Source organism: Podarcis muralis, chromosome 1, assembly GCF_964188315.1.
Source record: "Podarcis muralis chromosome 1, rPodMur119.hap1.1, whole genome shotgun sequence".
In the NCBI taxonomy this organism is placed as follows: domain Eukaryota; kingdom Metazoa; phylum Chordata; class Lepidosauria; order Squamata; family Lacertidae; genus Podarcis; species Podarcis muralis.
This window is the reverse complement of record NC_135655.1, coordinates 126,866,356-126,881,628: the sequence shown is the minus strand read 5'-3', so window position 1 is coordinate 126,881,628 and position 15,273 is coordinate 126,866,356. Positions and strand designations below refer to the sequence as shown.

Sequence of the window (15,273 nt, the reverse complement as noted above, 5' to 3'; positions counted from 1 at the left end):
GACCGAGCAACGGGAGCTCACCCCGTTGCGGGGATTCAAACCACTGACCTTCTGATCGGCAAGTCCTAGGCTCTGTGGTTTAACCCACAGCGCCACCTGCAGCCCTGCTTTTCCTTAAAGGTAAAGGTACCCCTGCCCGTACGGGCCAGTCTTGGCAGACTCTAGGGTTGTGCGCCCATCTCACTTAAGAGGCCGGGGGCCAGCGCTGTCCGGAGACACTTCCAGGTCATGTGGCCAGCGTGACAAAGCTGCATCTGGCAAGCCAGCGCAGTACACGGAAACGCCGTTTACCTTCCCGCCAGTAAGCGGTCCCTATTTATCTACTTGCACCCGGGGGTGCTTTCGAACTGCTAGGTTGGCAGGCGCTGGGACCGAGCAATGGGAGCGCACCCCGCCGCGGGGATTCGAACCGCCGACCTTTTGATCGGCAAGCCCTAGGCGCTGAGGACGTCCCTATTTTCATCAGAGAAATGTTGGAGGGTATGGAGTCATGTGACTCCCCCCCCCTCCCCAAGCCAAGGAGATAAGTAACTACTGTATATTATACAACCTTTAGAAGATATCCGAACACAGCCCAGTATATGGAAGTTTTTTCATGTTTAATGTTTTATTATGTTTTTATCTATGTTGGAACCAACCCAGAGTGGCTGGGGCAACCATTCTTGTCCTCAACATGTGACTCTCCATCTAGATGTATTCCAGATCCTGCTGTTTCTAGATACCCGTTTGAAAACCCTCCCATTGGCTGGATTATCTACACCTTTTCCTCGCCGTCCAGGTGAAGGGACTTCCTGGGGTTTCCCAGTTTCCCTGTATCAACTTGACATAGTTTTCAGCATTGCCTTAACCACAGGGAAAGCAGCAAAAATCTCTACATAAGAGGCTCTTCCCTTGGCAGTTTATACCCCCTGCAAATCGCCTGGGCAAATCCATCCACGCCATTCCGATCTCGGCCTCCTCAGCCTTTGATTCCCGATGTATGAGGCTGATCTGAGAATTGATTTGCTCTCTGGGCAATTCCTTTTCATCTGCTTTGCACAGGTGCAAAAGCGGTATCAAAGAAGACCACACAGCCGTAAGGAACGGCGGCAAGGAGAGCAGAATCGAGCCCGTATTGGCCAGACTTCTCTCCCACCAACGCCATGCTGAGGTTTGCTGGGCTCTGTTTCCCTTCAAATCGCACACCTCTTGTTGTTGCAAACGGCCTTGGGAGCTTTCAGTGAAGGGTGAGTAAGAACTCCTCGGGAGTAGTGGGAAATGAAAGCCTCCATTGGCAGGAATGCACATTAATTTTTTGTATATGTGAATATATCACACTAATAATAATAATAATAATAATAATAATAATAATAATTTTTATTTATATCCCGCCCTCCCCAGCCGAAGCCGGGCTCAGAGCGGCTAACATCAAAAGTATAACATAAAATCAGACAATCAATTAAAATACACCCTCAAATCAGATCAGGATCAGAATAAAATCCAATCAGATGGCAACCCGCAGATTAGGGTCGGGGACCTTAAATGCTCACCAGGCCCAACTGTTTGTGCTGAACTTATAATGGGCCTGTGAGAAAAATTGGGAGGCCACTTTCATGCAAGTTCTTATGAAAGGGGAGAGGGAGTCAGACTGAACCCCGACCAAAGGCCTGGCGGAACAGCTCCATCTTGCAAGCCCTGCGGAAAGATGTCAAGTCCCGCAGGGCCCTAGTCTCTTGTGGCAGAGCGTTCCACCAGATTGGAGCCACAGCCGAAAAAGCCCTGGCTCTGGTTGAGGCCAGCCTAACCTCCCTGTGGCCTGGGACCTTCAGGATGTTTTTGTTAGAAGACCGTAAGTTCCTCTGTGGGATGTCCAGAGAGGCTTCTAGGCACATCTAAAATGCCTCTTACGAAAATGCGCAGTGTCATGTTCCTACTAATTTCTGACTTGGCCCAGTATACCTGAAGGAGCGTCTCCACCCCCATCGTTCAGCCCGGACACTGAGGTCCAGCTCCGAGGGCCTTCTGGCGCTTCCCTCACTATGAGAAGTGAGGTTACAGGGAACCAGGCAGAGGGCCTTCTTGGTGGTGGTGCCCTCCTTGTGGAACACCCTCCCATCAGATCTAAAGGAAATAAACAACCATCTGACTTTTAGAAGACATCTGAAGGCAGCCCTGTTTAGGGAAGCTTTTAATGTTTGATGTTTGATTGTGTTTTTAATATTCTGTTGGGAGCCGCCCAGAGTAGCTGGGGAAACCCAGCCAGATGGGCGGGGTATAAATAATACATCATCATCATCATCATTAATATTATTATTATTATTATTATTATTATTACAGCCATTGGAAACTTGAATCTTAATTTCCCTGTTCTATACCTAGGGTTGGATGGGGTGTTAGAGAAGAGGTAGTATCTCTGGCAGGGGACACGCCATGTTCCTTCTACGGTAGTTTGTTCACCTTTGGTCCCCATGAGTCTGACCAAACTGCGGGAGGCAGTGGAAGACAAGAGTGCCTGGCGTGCTCTGGTCCATGGGGTCACGAAGAGTCGGACACGACTAAACGACTAAACAACAACAACATGGTCATCTTGAGTTGCAAATCCACAGCAGAAATGCCATGAGAGGCTATCTGAATTAAGCGCCAGTGCAGTTTAAGGGGTATAGCTTTCCCCCAAAGAGCTTTTTGAAATGCAGCTCTTTGCGAAGGCTCCGGTGGTATGTAGAGAGACCAAAATCATATGCTTGCTTTTCCTTTGTTGTCCTAGCTAAAATCATAATAAGCGACCGAGAAAGCTGAATTGCATCCAGCCTTGCGAAGACAGGAAACTTTTAATGGCCCTCGACTCTGCAATCTAGGTCTTGTTGGCATGGAGATATATATTTTTTTCAGCTGGTTCTGTACAGCAGCGTGCCCTCTCATGTTCCTTGCACTGCTTCCACCAAGCAGTTTCCTGATAATTCCATCCTCAACATCCCCTCAAAGTGGAAACCATCAAGAGCTGCATTTGTTTGATTTCCCTCTTGCCCAGGCTCTTTAAACTTCCGGCAAGCAAATTGTGATCAAAGTAATTACCCAGAGGCGCATGCTCACGGCCTTAATTGAGCATCTTCCTTGAAGCTAGCTGGCATCTCTTTTTGTGCAAGAAGAGAGGGTGGGGAGACACGCGCTGTCTTAATTTGGGAAGGATCCTTGGGTAGCCACTCTTACGATCCCAAATCAAAAATGATGGAACGGCATTTTTACCTAGGTGGTCAGTGTGAATCAAGGGCCTTTTTAACACAGGGTGCGCAGCAAAGGGCATGTACTACACCATGTGTACATGTTCTGGGAAGTCATTGCTAGGAGCTGTTGCTTGGCACACGTTCATAGCTGTCAACTTACAGATTTGAAAATAAGGGACCAGCAGCCTCGGAAATAAGGGATCAGCAACCAAAAAAAGGGATTTTCAGAACACAGGTATGTTCGACTTCTGAGCCCCTCTGAACCAAAAGCAGAAAGCCCAGCCAGCAGCCAAACGAAGCCTCAAGCGGTGGTTCCCACAGCGCAGCAACCCGGCAAAGGGGATGCAGCAAGGAAAACCACCGTCACCTCTCTGCTGGGAAGCGCTGAGCAAAGGCGAGTCCCCAGGCAACGTGGCCGATTTGATCGACATAAGGCATGCAAGCTCCACCCCCCAGTCATTCTTAGACTCCTCATTGGGTGAGCAATGCAGCCAAGTAACCCAGTTGGAGCCTCCCTCCTCCCTGGCCGGCAGGGAGGGAGGGAGAGGAGCTGCTTCCTTTGAAACCCGGAAAATTTAAGGGACATCATCAATAAGGGACAGCAGCGCTGGGATAAGGGACTTTCCCGCCAAATAAGGGACAGTTGACAGCTATGCACACGTTGCATATGCCAGGTAGGAGCAAAGCAGTCCAAAACATGCACTTATGTCAACACTTTTTGCACAAAAATACTCTATCAATGGTAGATCTCTTTGCCTGCAGACTAGCCTATAGAGAGTAGGCTTTGGGCCCTGCATACCTGAAGGAGGATCTCTACCTCCATCATTCAGCCCGGACACTGAGATACAGCACCGAGGGCCTTCTGGTGGTTCCCTTCCTGCAAGAAGTGAGGTTACAGGGAACCAGGCAGAGGGCCTTCTTAGTAGTGGCGCCTGCACTGTGAAACGCCCTCCCACCAGATGTCAAGGAAATAAACGACTCTCTGACTTTTAGAAGACAGGCAGCCCTGTACTGGGAGGTTTTTAATGTTTGATGTTTTATTGTGTGTTTAATATTCTGAGTGGCTGGGGCAACCCAGTCAGACGGGTAGCATATAAATAAATTTGTTGTTGTTGTTGTTATTGAGTAGAGAGGTGGCAATAGAGGTAAGGCAGAGCTGGTCCACTGATTTCACTAACTCTGCATTTGTTTCATCCAGCCTGAATTTTCATCCTGGTTTTGTAAAATGCAAGGCCGCTGAGAGAGCTAGAGGACACTGCTCTGAAAAGGTCATTAGCAAACGAGAACAACATTATACCACAGGAAGGAGAATAAGGAAATTATTCAAGCATTGTAGTTCCAGTCCCTACAGACCTGTAGAAACACTATTAAGCTGATGTGAAAGAATCATTGCAAGAGCAGACACAGAAAGACTTTTCTCTAAGCCGTTGTGACTCTGCATTAATTTGCTCATTAAAGACCCTCTGCACTATAGTGAGAAATATAGAATTCCAACCAAGATGCCTCAAATAAGGATGGACAAATCAAATAAATTCAATTTCTACATGCATAAAGGCCCGATTAGCGGACAAAGAAGAGAAAACTCTCAACTGAACTTTGCTCAGTATTTTCATTTCACCCAGCTGAGACACAGAAGGACAGAAGGATCAACACACTCAGCTTTTATTGAGTTTACATCGGAAACAGGGCTAATTAAAATATCAAACATCAAATGGCTGGGCTGAGAACATCTTTCTGACTGAGAAATACCTTCACACCAGTCGTAAACATGACAACTGAGTGACAAAAAATTATTTGCCTGTGACTAGTTTTCATGGAAAGTCACAGCTGTCTTCATAAAGAAAAAATAACTTTATGCGTTAGAAGTGCATAAAGTTAAGCAAAACACATTAAGCAGTTTAGTCCTTTATGTACAGACAAACCACACTAGAAAGCTAGATGGGTGTGTGTGTGTGATGAATTTTTACAAAACAGATGACACTTGAGGTAACTTCTAGAAGGGGGAAAAAGGAATTCTTTAAACCCAACACATCCCGTTAAATTTATTCCTCTATTCACATAAATGGATAAACTGTTGACAGTTTTCTCACTTGGCTCCATTTCTACCTCATTATAATGTCATCCCAACCATACACCTCTCCCCATCTTTGGTGCAGGTACTTTATCTCTTAAAGTGTGTAGAAACTGGAGTACCTTGTAAGAAGTTGCCAACATCCTTCTCCTTTCTGCTGTCTGTTGGTAGCAAGCTGGAGAGTCCCTTCTCCTCCTTATGTTGCATGAGATGTCTGTTCCCGCAGAGGCCATTTTGGCTTTTCTGGTCCCCCTTTCTGGATTCAGCCAGAACTCTTTCATCCCCTGATGCAGAAGCACAGGGAAATAGCGTCAGTCACCCTTTTTTGCTATTCGGAGGAAGCATTCTGTGTCCAGGACGGCAGTCTACCAGCTCCACCTGGTACGCAGGCTGAGACCCTATCTGCCCGCAGACGGTCTCACGAGAGTGGTGCATGCTCTAGTTATCTCCCGCTTGGACTACTGCAATGCGCTCTACGTGGGGCTACCTTTGAAGGTGACCCGAAAATTGCAATTAATCCAGAATGCGGCAGCTAGACTGGTGACTGGGAGCAGCCGCCGGGACCACATAACACCGGTCCTGAGAGATCTGCATTGGCTCCCAGTATGTTTCCAAGCACAATTCAAAGTGTTGGTGCTGATCTTTAAAGCCCTAAACGGCCTCTGTCCTGTATACCTGAAGGACCATCTCCACCCCCATCGTTCTGCCCGAACACTGAGATCCAGCGCCGAGGGCCTTCTGGCGGTTCCCTCATTGTGAGAAGTGAGGTTACAGGGAACCAGACAGAGGGCCTTCTCAGTAGTGGCACCCGCCCTGTGGAATGCCCTCCCTTCAGATGTGAAGGAAATAAGCAGCTATCTTCTTTTTAAAAGACATCTGAAGGCAGCCCTGTTTAGGGAAGTTTTTAATATTTAATATTTAATGCTGTATTGTTTTTAACACTCAATTGGGAGCCGCCCAGAGTGGCTGGGGAAATATTATTATTATTATTATTATTATTATTATTATTATTATTATTATTATTAAACTGAGCAGGTGTTATAAGAATTCTGAGGTCTCAAATATAAAACAAATGTTCATAAAGGCAAACACACGCATAACTATATAAGACCATGTGTCTGAAATAGTACAGGAAGGCCATTTTGACTCTCCCAAATTGACCTCAATACAGTGGTGCCCCGCATGACGAATGCCTCGCAAGACGGAAAACCCGCTAGACGAAAGGGTTTTCCATTTTGGAGGTGCTTCGCAAAACGAATTTCCCTATGGGGGAAAATGTCTTGCGAGTTCCTGCCGGGTTTTTTTCCCTCCCCCCCCTTCCCCCCAAGCCGCTAAGCCGCTTAACAGCTGATCTGCTAAGCCGCTAAGCCGCTTAACAGCTGATCGCTAAGCCGCTTAACAGCTGATCCGCTAAGCCGCTTAACAGCTGATCCGCTAAGCCGCTAATCAGCTGATCCGCTAAGCCGCTTATCAGATGATCCGCTAAGCCCGCTAAGCTGCTAATAGCGCTAATCTGCTAATCCGCTAATGGGCTTGCTTCGCAAGACAAAAAAACCGCAAGATGAAGAGACTCGCGGAACGGATTCTTTTCGTCTTGCGAGGCACCACTGTATATTTCTCAGCAAGGAGTGAAGAAATGGGGAAAGACTCCCCATTGATTTTTGCTTGCAAATCCTGTCTTAATAGCGTATTTGTGTATGAATAGGGTGAGCCCATGACTTGGATTCAGATCATCACAAAAGAATGGCCAGGCTGCCCAGGTAAAGCAATCAGTGACCATTATCAGGTATCCTGGCAGACAGGATTTCTGCTGTAGACCGCCTCCTTCTATGATGTATGTATGATGTTTAGGGGTAGTGGTCTTGGGCTACATGGTGGGCAATTTCAGAAGTCTATATAAGGGCTCGCACACCATTTTTCTGGGTTCTCTCCTCCCCCCTACATGTGGTGAGTGGTGACCCTTTTGCAACAGTTCCTTGAATAAAGATCAGGCTTACTAGCTGCTTTGCTTCTCAATATTCTCTGGTTGGCCTCTGTTATTTTCTCCTACCAATAGGGAACCCACTTAAGGACTGCATATGGGCTCTTGGATACCCCATAAGGGAAAAGGAGCAGGTTTTTTTCCTTACAACACAGGTAAAACCCTGGCAAATTTACCCTTGGTGCTTTGCTCATTTGCTGTGCCGTGCTGGTTCCCTCGCAGCTCCCCTGCTTGTTGCCTTTTCAGAGGTTCCTTTGAAAAAGGGAAGACACTGTTAGTTATACAATCTGTCAAGTTTTACCACGGAGGGTTACAGCAACCTTCCGCCTCTTTAGTAATTGTTCCTTTGTGAGAGACTTCATAGCATAGCATCTTGCGCACAAGAGCAGCGACGCAGCATCATTTGACGGTGCCCGGGCACGGAGGGTGACCAGAACCCGCTGGGCCAGCCCAGTTGATGCCGCTGTAATAAAAAAATTTAAGGTCTTCTATATATAATAAGGGACGCGGGTGGCGCTGCGGGTTAAACCACAGAGCCTAGGACTTGCCGATCAGAAGGTCGGCAGTTTGAATCCCCGCAACAGGGTGAGCTCCCGTTGCTCGGTCCCTGCTCCTGCCAACCTAGCAGTTCGAAAGCACGTCAAAGTGCAAGTAGATAGATAGGTACTGCTCCGGCGGGAAGGTAAACAGCGTTTCCTTGTGCTGCTCTGGTTCACCAGAAGCGGCCTAGTCATACTGGCCACATGACCCGGAAGCTGTACGCCGGCTCCCTCGGCCAGTAAAGTGAGATGAGCGCCGCAACCTCAGAGTCGGTCACGACTGGACCTAATGGTCAGGGGTCCCTTTACCTATATATAATAAATGTTCATAAATGTACCAGCCAAGCACGTACATAGATATGGGGACCACATGTCTGGAGCAGCACAGGAAGACCATCCTGAAACCATTTTGACCAAATGTTTTCTCTGCAAGGAGGGAGGGGGTGAGGGAACCTTCTCATTGTCTCAGGAATTGGGTAATCACCATCTCAAAGGAATGGCCAGACTACCAGGAAAGGCAATCAGATAAGGCGTTATCAGATAACCTGGCAGACAGGAAAAACAACATTCAAATTTTTGACTGCCTTTTCTGTGATGTAGGTATGATGTTTGTGGGGGGTGGTCTTGGGTTACACCCCTTCTGTGATGTATGTATGTATGATGTATGGAGGGGTGTGTGTCTTGAGCTCCAGGGAAGGGAATTTAAAATGTCTATATAAGGGCAGGCACACCTTTGTTTTGGGTCCTCCTCCTTTCCTGCGTGTGAGGGGAGCACCCTGTTGCAACAGTTCCATAAAAATCAAGCTTCCTAGCTGCTTTGCTTCTCAATATTCTCTGGTTGGCCTCTGTTATTTTCTCCTACCGATGGAGAACCTACAAAGGACTCTATAAGGGCTCTTGCGTCCCCCGTAAGGGAATAAGGGCAGATTTTGTTTACAACACCGTTGACGCCACCAGGCGGGTGTGCACTGGGTGGGGGGCAGGTGGAGGGAGCCCACTGAGCCAGCCAATCCCATGCCACTGGAGCCAAGTGTGGCTTTGCTGTGACACCCACCTATCCACACAGTGGGGAGCCCGACTGGGGCGGCCGCCAGGACCACATAACACCGATCCTGAAAGATCTACATTGGCTCCCAGTACGTTTCCGAGCAGAATTCAAAGTGTTGGTGCTGACCTTTAAAGCCCTAAACGGCCTCGGTCCAGTATACCTGAAGGAGTGTCTCCACCCCCATTGTTCAGCCCGGACACTGAGGTCCAGCTCCGAGGGTCTTCTGGCGGTTCCCTCACTGCAAGATGTAAGGTTACAGGGAACCAGGCAGAGGGCCTTCTCGGTAGTGGCGCCTACCCTGTGGAATGCCCTCCCATCAGATGTCAAGGAAATAAACAACTATCTGACTTTTAGAAGATTAGAAGATATCTGAAGGCAGCCTTGTTTAGGGAAGTTTTTAATGTTTGATCTTTTATCGCTTTTCGTCTTCTTCTTTTTCTTCTTCTTCGTATTCTGTTGGGAGCCACCCAGAGTAGCTGGGGAAACCCAGCCAGATAGGCGGGGTATGTATGTATGTATGTATGTATGTATGTATGTATGTATGTATGAATATATGCTTTCGTAGATTTTCACGGGTACAGGAATGCAGGTTTTGGTGTCCTCGGGTGTCTTCCCGTGTAAAAGATGGGGTGTCTAGGCGACGTTTCGACGAGGTCTCACTCGTCATCTTCAGGCTGGTGCTTTCGGCTTCTTGTTACTGGAACAGAGCAGGATCTCAGTGTTTGAGTTCCTATAAATACTGTTGAGGAGGTGTGGTGTATAGCCTCCAATGTTCTGGGCAGAGAGGAAGTTCCCAGGCTAGTGTGCCTTTTCTTCTTTTGTTCCTTAATTACTTGAGGGATATCTTGAGTGATTTCTTGAGTGATATCCTGAGTACCACTTAGGTGGGTCATTAGGTGTGGATTAGTTGCTAAGGCCTTTGTGTCTTGACCTCTTGAACTTTGTGAAGAGTTTTTCTGAGAAGATGGCTGTACTGCACTTAGTTGTGCTCTGGCTTGGCTTCGTGTATAGGGGCGAGCTGTGGTTTTGTGGCCTGTGCCAGCCAGATCTGTGTAGGGATTGCAGGGGGGTGCAGCATCCGGAGGTGCCACCATGGTTTGGCTACTGGATGGTGTCTGTAATTTATCTGTGGAGAGGGTCTGGGTTTGGGTCTGGTGTGGTTGATTGGTGATGGCGTTCTGTGTGCCTCTGGCTCTGGTGTCAGTTTTTGTGGGGAGGGCTAATTTCCAGATGTCTGGCAAGCGGGATGTGTCGTCACGCTTGTTCATGTTGTGAGGGTGTTTCTCTATCTCGATGGCTTCCATGATTATTCTCTTGTGGTGATGTTCCATGTTAAAGAGCAATTTGGAATCTGCAAAATTAATTTCGTGTCCTGTTTCTTTCATGTGTTGGAAAAGAGAGGAAGTTTTTTCTTCTTTTTTGACGGCATTCTTGTGTTCTGCAATACGTGCATTTATTCGTCTGTTTGTTTGTCCAATGTACGTGGCTGGGCATACTTTGCAGGGTATTTCATAGACCCCTTGGTTTTCCAACTGGATTTTATCCTTGGGGTTTCTGAGGATATTGGCTATTTTTTGGTTGGTGCAAAAGGCTGTTTTGATATTGTGTTTATGGAGGATTTTGCTAATTTTATCTGTAGTGCCCTTGATATAAGGAAGGAGGGCCATGCCATTGTTTTCTTCTGTGTCTTGGTTTTTGGGGGGTGTTTCTTTTTGGATTAGCTTCATAACCCTGTTTTGCTGGTATCCATTGGCAATTAACACATTTGAGAGATTCTGTAACTCAGTTGTCAGGTGGTCTTTGTCAGCCAGGCGTTTGGTTCTGGAGATGAGAGTCTTGGCTACGGAGTTTATTTGTGCAGGGTGGTGGTGTGATTGTGCATGTAAGTAGCGGTTGGTGTGTGTTTTTTTCCGGTAGATAGTGTGTCCTAGGGAGCCATCAGGTTTTTTGTAGATTAGGACGTCAAGGAAGGGAAGTTGGTTGTTGGCTTCTATTTCCATAGTGAATTGTATTTTGGGGTGTAGGCTGTTGAGATGTGTGAGGAAGCTATCCAGTTTTTCTTTCCCGTGTGGCCAAATTACAAAGGTGTCGTCAACATATCTGAGCCAAAGTTTGGGTTTGTGTTCTGACTTGTCTAAAGCATTGGTTTCAAAGTGTTCCATGTACAGGTTTGCGATGACCGGTGAGAGGGGTGATCCCATAGGTGCTCCTTCTATCTGTTTGTATCTTTGTCCATTGTGGATGAAGTACGTGTTGGTTAGGCAGTGGTTGGTCAGGTCCAAGATGTATTCGGGGGGATTGTATTTGTTTTGAATGGCTGTCAAGGCTTCATTAATGGGCACTTGTGTGAAGAGAGATACAACATCGAAGCTCACAAGTAGGTCATTGGGATGTAGGTTTTGCTTCTTTATTGTTTCTATGAACTGGAAGGAGTTTGGAACGTGTGAAGAGATGGATTCTGCATAGGGCTGAAGTTGCTTGGCGAGAAATTTAGCGAGATTTTGTAGAGGTGAGCCTATGGAGCTGACTATTGGTCTGAGTGGTGTTCCTTCTTTGTGTATCTTGGGGAGGCCGTAGAGTTTGGGGCATCTGGATGATTTTTCTCTGGGGATGATTCTTAGCTGGATTTCTTCACTGATAGGAGAGGCTTTTATTTTGGATTTGGTGGTTTTTTCCAGATAGGTGGTGGGATCTGTTTTTATAGGTTGATAGGTAGGGTCTTGGAGTAGATTTGATAGTTTTGCTTGGTAGTCCGATGTGTTCATCACAACAGTGGCATTACCTTTGTCTGCTGGGAGAATGATTATGTTGTTGTCTTTCCTCAGGTTGGTGAGTGCTTTCTGTTCTTCTTTGTGTAAATTGCTTCTGGGTGGTTTGCTGGAGCAGAGGATGTTGGTGACTTCAAGTCTGATTTTATTGGCTTCATCTGGGTTGATTTTGGTTAGGCTAGCTTCGACTCCGCATATGATGTTTTCCGTGGGGATGCGTCTCGGGGCGACTGCAAAGTTGAAACCTTTGGAGAGTACTTTGGTTTCAGTTGAGGTGAGGATCCTGTCTGATATGTTATGTACTGTTTGTTTCATGGGTTGTTGTGGAGGGTGGCTGGGCTTCTGGCGTTTCTCTAGTTTGTGGAGTTTGTTGGTGTGTGTGTCTGTCTTATGTGAGGTCTCCGTTTCAGCTCTCCAGACGGCTAGTTGTTTGCATTTGTCCCAGAGTGCAGGGTGGATTTTGTTACAGAGTTTGAGGTGAAGAGTGAGCATATCTTTGTTGGTTTGGTTTAGTAGGTATCTTTTCTTGTGTAGTTCGTTTCTGATTAGGGATAGTTCAGTTCGTTTCAGGATCCTTTCGGTAGCTGGGGTTTTGGAGTGGAATTTAAGTTGGAAGCATGTGGGAATTAAGTTGTTGTCTCGGCAGTTGCGTAGGAACAAGAGATCACATAAGATGGTGGCTCTTCGGATTTCTAGTTTCTCGTAGGTTCTTGTCAGCTGGAAGGTTTCCTCCCCGTAGAGGTGAGATATTTGCTTTCGTAGATTTTCACGGGTACAGGAATGCAGGTTTTGGTGTCCTCGGGTGTCTTCCCGTGTAAAAGATGGGGTGTCTAGGCGACGTTTCGACGAGGTCTCACTCGTCATCTTCAGGCTGGTGCTTTCGGCTTCTTGTTACTGGAACAGAGCAGGATCTCAGTGTTTGAGTTCCTATAAATACTGTTGAGGAGGTGTGGTGTATAGCCTCCAATGTTCTGGGCAGAGAGGAAGTTCCCAGGCTAGTGTGCCTTTTCTTCTTTTGTTCCTTAATTACTTGAGGGATATCTTGAGTGATTTCTTGAGTGATATCCTGAGTACCACTTAGGTGGGTCATTAGGTGTGGATTAGTTGCTAAGGCCTTTGTGTCTTGACCTCTTGAACTTTGTGAAGAGTTTTTCTGAGAAGATGGCTGTACTGCACTTAGTTGTGCTCTGGCTTGGCTTCGTGTATAGGGGCGAGCTGTGGTTTTGTGGCCTGTGCCAGCCAGATCTGTGTAGGGATTGCAGGGGGGTGCAGCATCCGGAGGTGCCACCATGGTTTGGCTACTGGATGGTGTCTGTAATTTATCTGTGGAGAGGGTCTGGGTTTGGGTCTGGTGTGGTTGATTGGTGATGGCGTTCTGTGTGCCTCTGGCTCTGGTGTCAGTTTTTGTGGGGAGGGCTAATTTCCAGATGTCTGGCAAGCGGGATGTGTCGTCACGCTTGTTCATGTTGTGAGGGTGTTTCTCTATCTCGATGGCTTCCATGATTATTCTCTTGTGGTGATGTTCCATGTTAAAGAGCAATTTGGAATCTGCAAAATTAATTTCGTGTCCTGTTTCTTTCATGTGTTGGAAAAGAGAGGAAGTTTTTTCTTCTTTTTTGACGGCATTCTTGTGTTCTGCAATACGTGCATTTATTCGTCTGTTTGTTTGTCCAATGTACGTGGCTGGGCAGACTTTGCAGGGTATTTCATAGACCCCTTGGTTTTCCAACTGGATTTTATCCTTGGGGTTTCTGAGGATATTGGCTATTTTTTGGTTGGTGCAAAAGGCTGTTTTGATATTGTGTTTATGGAGGATTTTGCTAATTTTATCTGTAGTGCCCTTGATATAAGGAAGGAGGGCCATGCCATTGTTTTCTTCTGTGTCTTGGTTTTTGGGGGGTGTTTCTTTTTGGATTAGCTTCATAACCCTGTTTTGCTGGTATCCATTGGCAATTAACACATTTGAGAGATTCTGTAACTCAGTTGTCAGGTGGTCTTTGTCAGCCAGGCGTTTGGTTCTGGAGATGAGAGTCTTGGCTACGGAGTTTATTTGTGCAGGGTGGTGGTGTGATTGTGCATGTAAGTAGCGGTTGGTGTGTGTTTTTTTCCGGTAGATAGTGTGTCCTAGGGAGCCATCAGGTTTTTTGTAGATTAGGACGTCAAGGAAGGGAAGTTGGTTGTTGGCTTCTATTTCCATAGTGAATTGTATTTTGGGGTGTAGGCTGTTGAGACGCATCCCCACGGAAAACATCATATGCGGAGTCGAAGCTAGCCTAACCAAAATCAACCCAGATGAAGCCAATAAAATCAGACTTGAAGTCACCAACATCCTCTGCTCCAGCAAACCACCCAGAAGCAATTTACACAAAGAAGAACAGAAAGCACTCACCAACCTGAGGAAAGACAACAACATAATCATTCTCCCAGCAGACAAAGGTAATGCCACTGTTGTGATGAACACATCGGACTACCAAGCAAAACTATCAAATCTACTCCAAGACCCTACCTATCAACCTATAAAAACAGATCCCACCACCTATCTGGAAAAAACCACCAAATCCAAAATAAAAGCCTCTCCTATCAGTGAAGAAATCCAGCTAAGAATCATCCCCAGAGAAAAATCATCCAGATGCCCCAAACTCTACGGCCTCCCCAAGATACACAAAGAAGGAACACCACTCAGACCAATAGTCAGCTCCATAGGCTCACCTCTACAAAATCTCGCTAAATTTCTCGCCAAGCAACTTCAGCCCTATGCAGAATCCATCTCTTCACACGTTCCAAACTCCTTCCAGTTCATAGAAACAATAAAGAAGCAAAACCTACATCCCAATGACCTACTTGTGAGCTTCGATGTTGTATCTCTCTTCACACAAGTGCCCATTAATGAAGCCTTGACAGCCATTCAAAACAAATACAATCCCCCCGAATACATCTTGGACCTGACCAACCACTGCCTAACCAACACGTACTTCATCCACAATGGACAAAGATACAAACAGATAGAAGGAGCACCTATGGGATCACCCCTCTCACCGGTCATCGCAAACCTGTACATGGAACACTTTGAAACCAATGCTTTAGACAAGTCAGAACACAAACCCAAACTTTGGCTCAGATATGTTGACGACACCTTTGTAATTTGGCCACACGGGAAAGAAAAACTGGATAGCTTCCTCACACATCTCAACAGCCTACACCCCAAAATACAATTCACTATGGAAATAGAAGCCAACAACCAACTTCCCTTCCTTGACGTCCTAATCTACAAAAAACCTGATGGCTCCCTAGGACACACTATCTACCGGAAAAAAACACACACCAACCGCTACTTACATGCACAATCACACCACCACCCTGCACAAATAAACTCCGTAGCCAAGACTCTCATCTCCAGAACCAAACGCCTGGCTGACAAAGACCACCTGACAACTGAGTTACAGAATCTCTCAAATGTGTTAATTGCCAATGGATACCAGCAAAACAGGGTTATGAAGCTAATCCAAAAAGAAACACCCCCCAAAAACCAAGACACAGAAGAAAACAATGGCATGGCCCTCCTTCCTTATATCAAGGGCACTACAGATAAAATTAGCAAAATCCTCCATAAACACAATATCAAAACAGCCTTTTGCACCAACCAAAAAATAGCCAATATCCTCAGAA

At 46.5% G+C, this 15,273-nt stretch overlaps 1 protein-coding gene across 1 annotated transcript in view; it reads right to left on the bottom strand.

Moving 5' to 3' along the window:
• The window catches only part of KIAA2012 (KIAA2012 ortholog), a 99,304-nt gene that overhangs the window by 34,853 nt on the left and 49,178 nt on the right, over positions 1 to 15,273 (bottom strand). Inside the window, exons 12-13 of the mRNA XM_028701621.2 lie at positions 7,429 to 7,504; positions 5,394 to 5,555 (exon numbers count right to left, since the gene is read on the bottom strand). Coding sequence (XP_028557454.2) covers positions 5,394 to 5,555; positions 7,429 to 7,504 — 238 coding nt within the window. The remainder of the gene's footprint in view (positions 1 to 5,393; positions 5,556 to 7,428; positions 7,505 to 15,273) is intronic.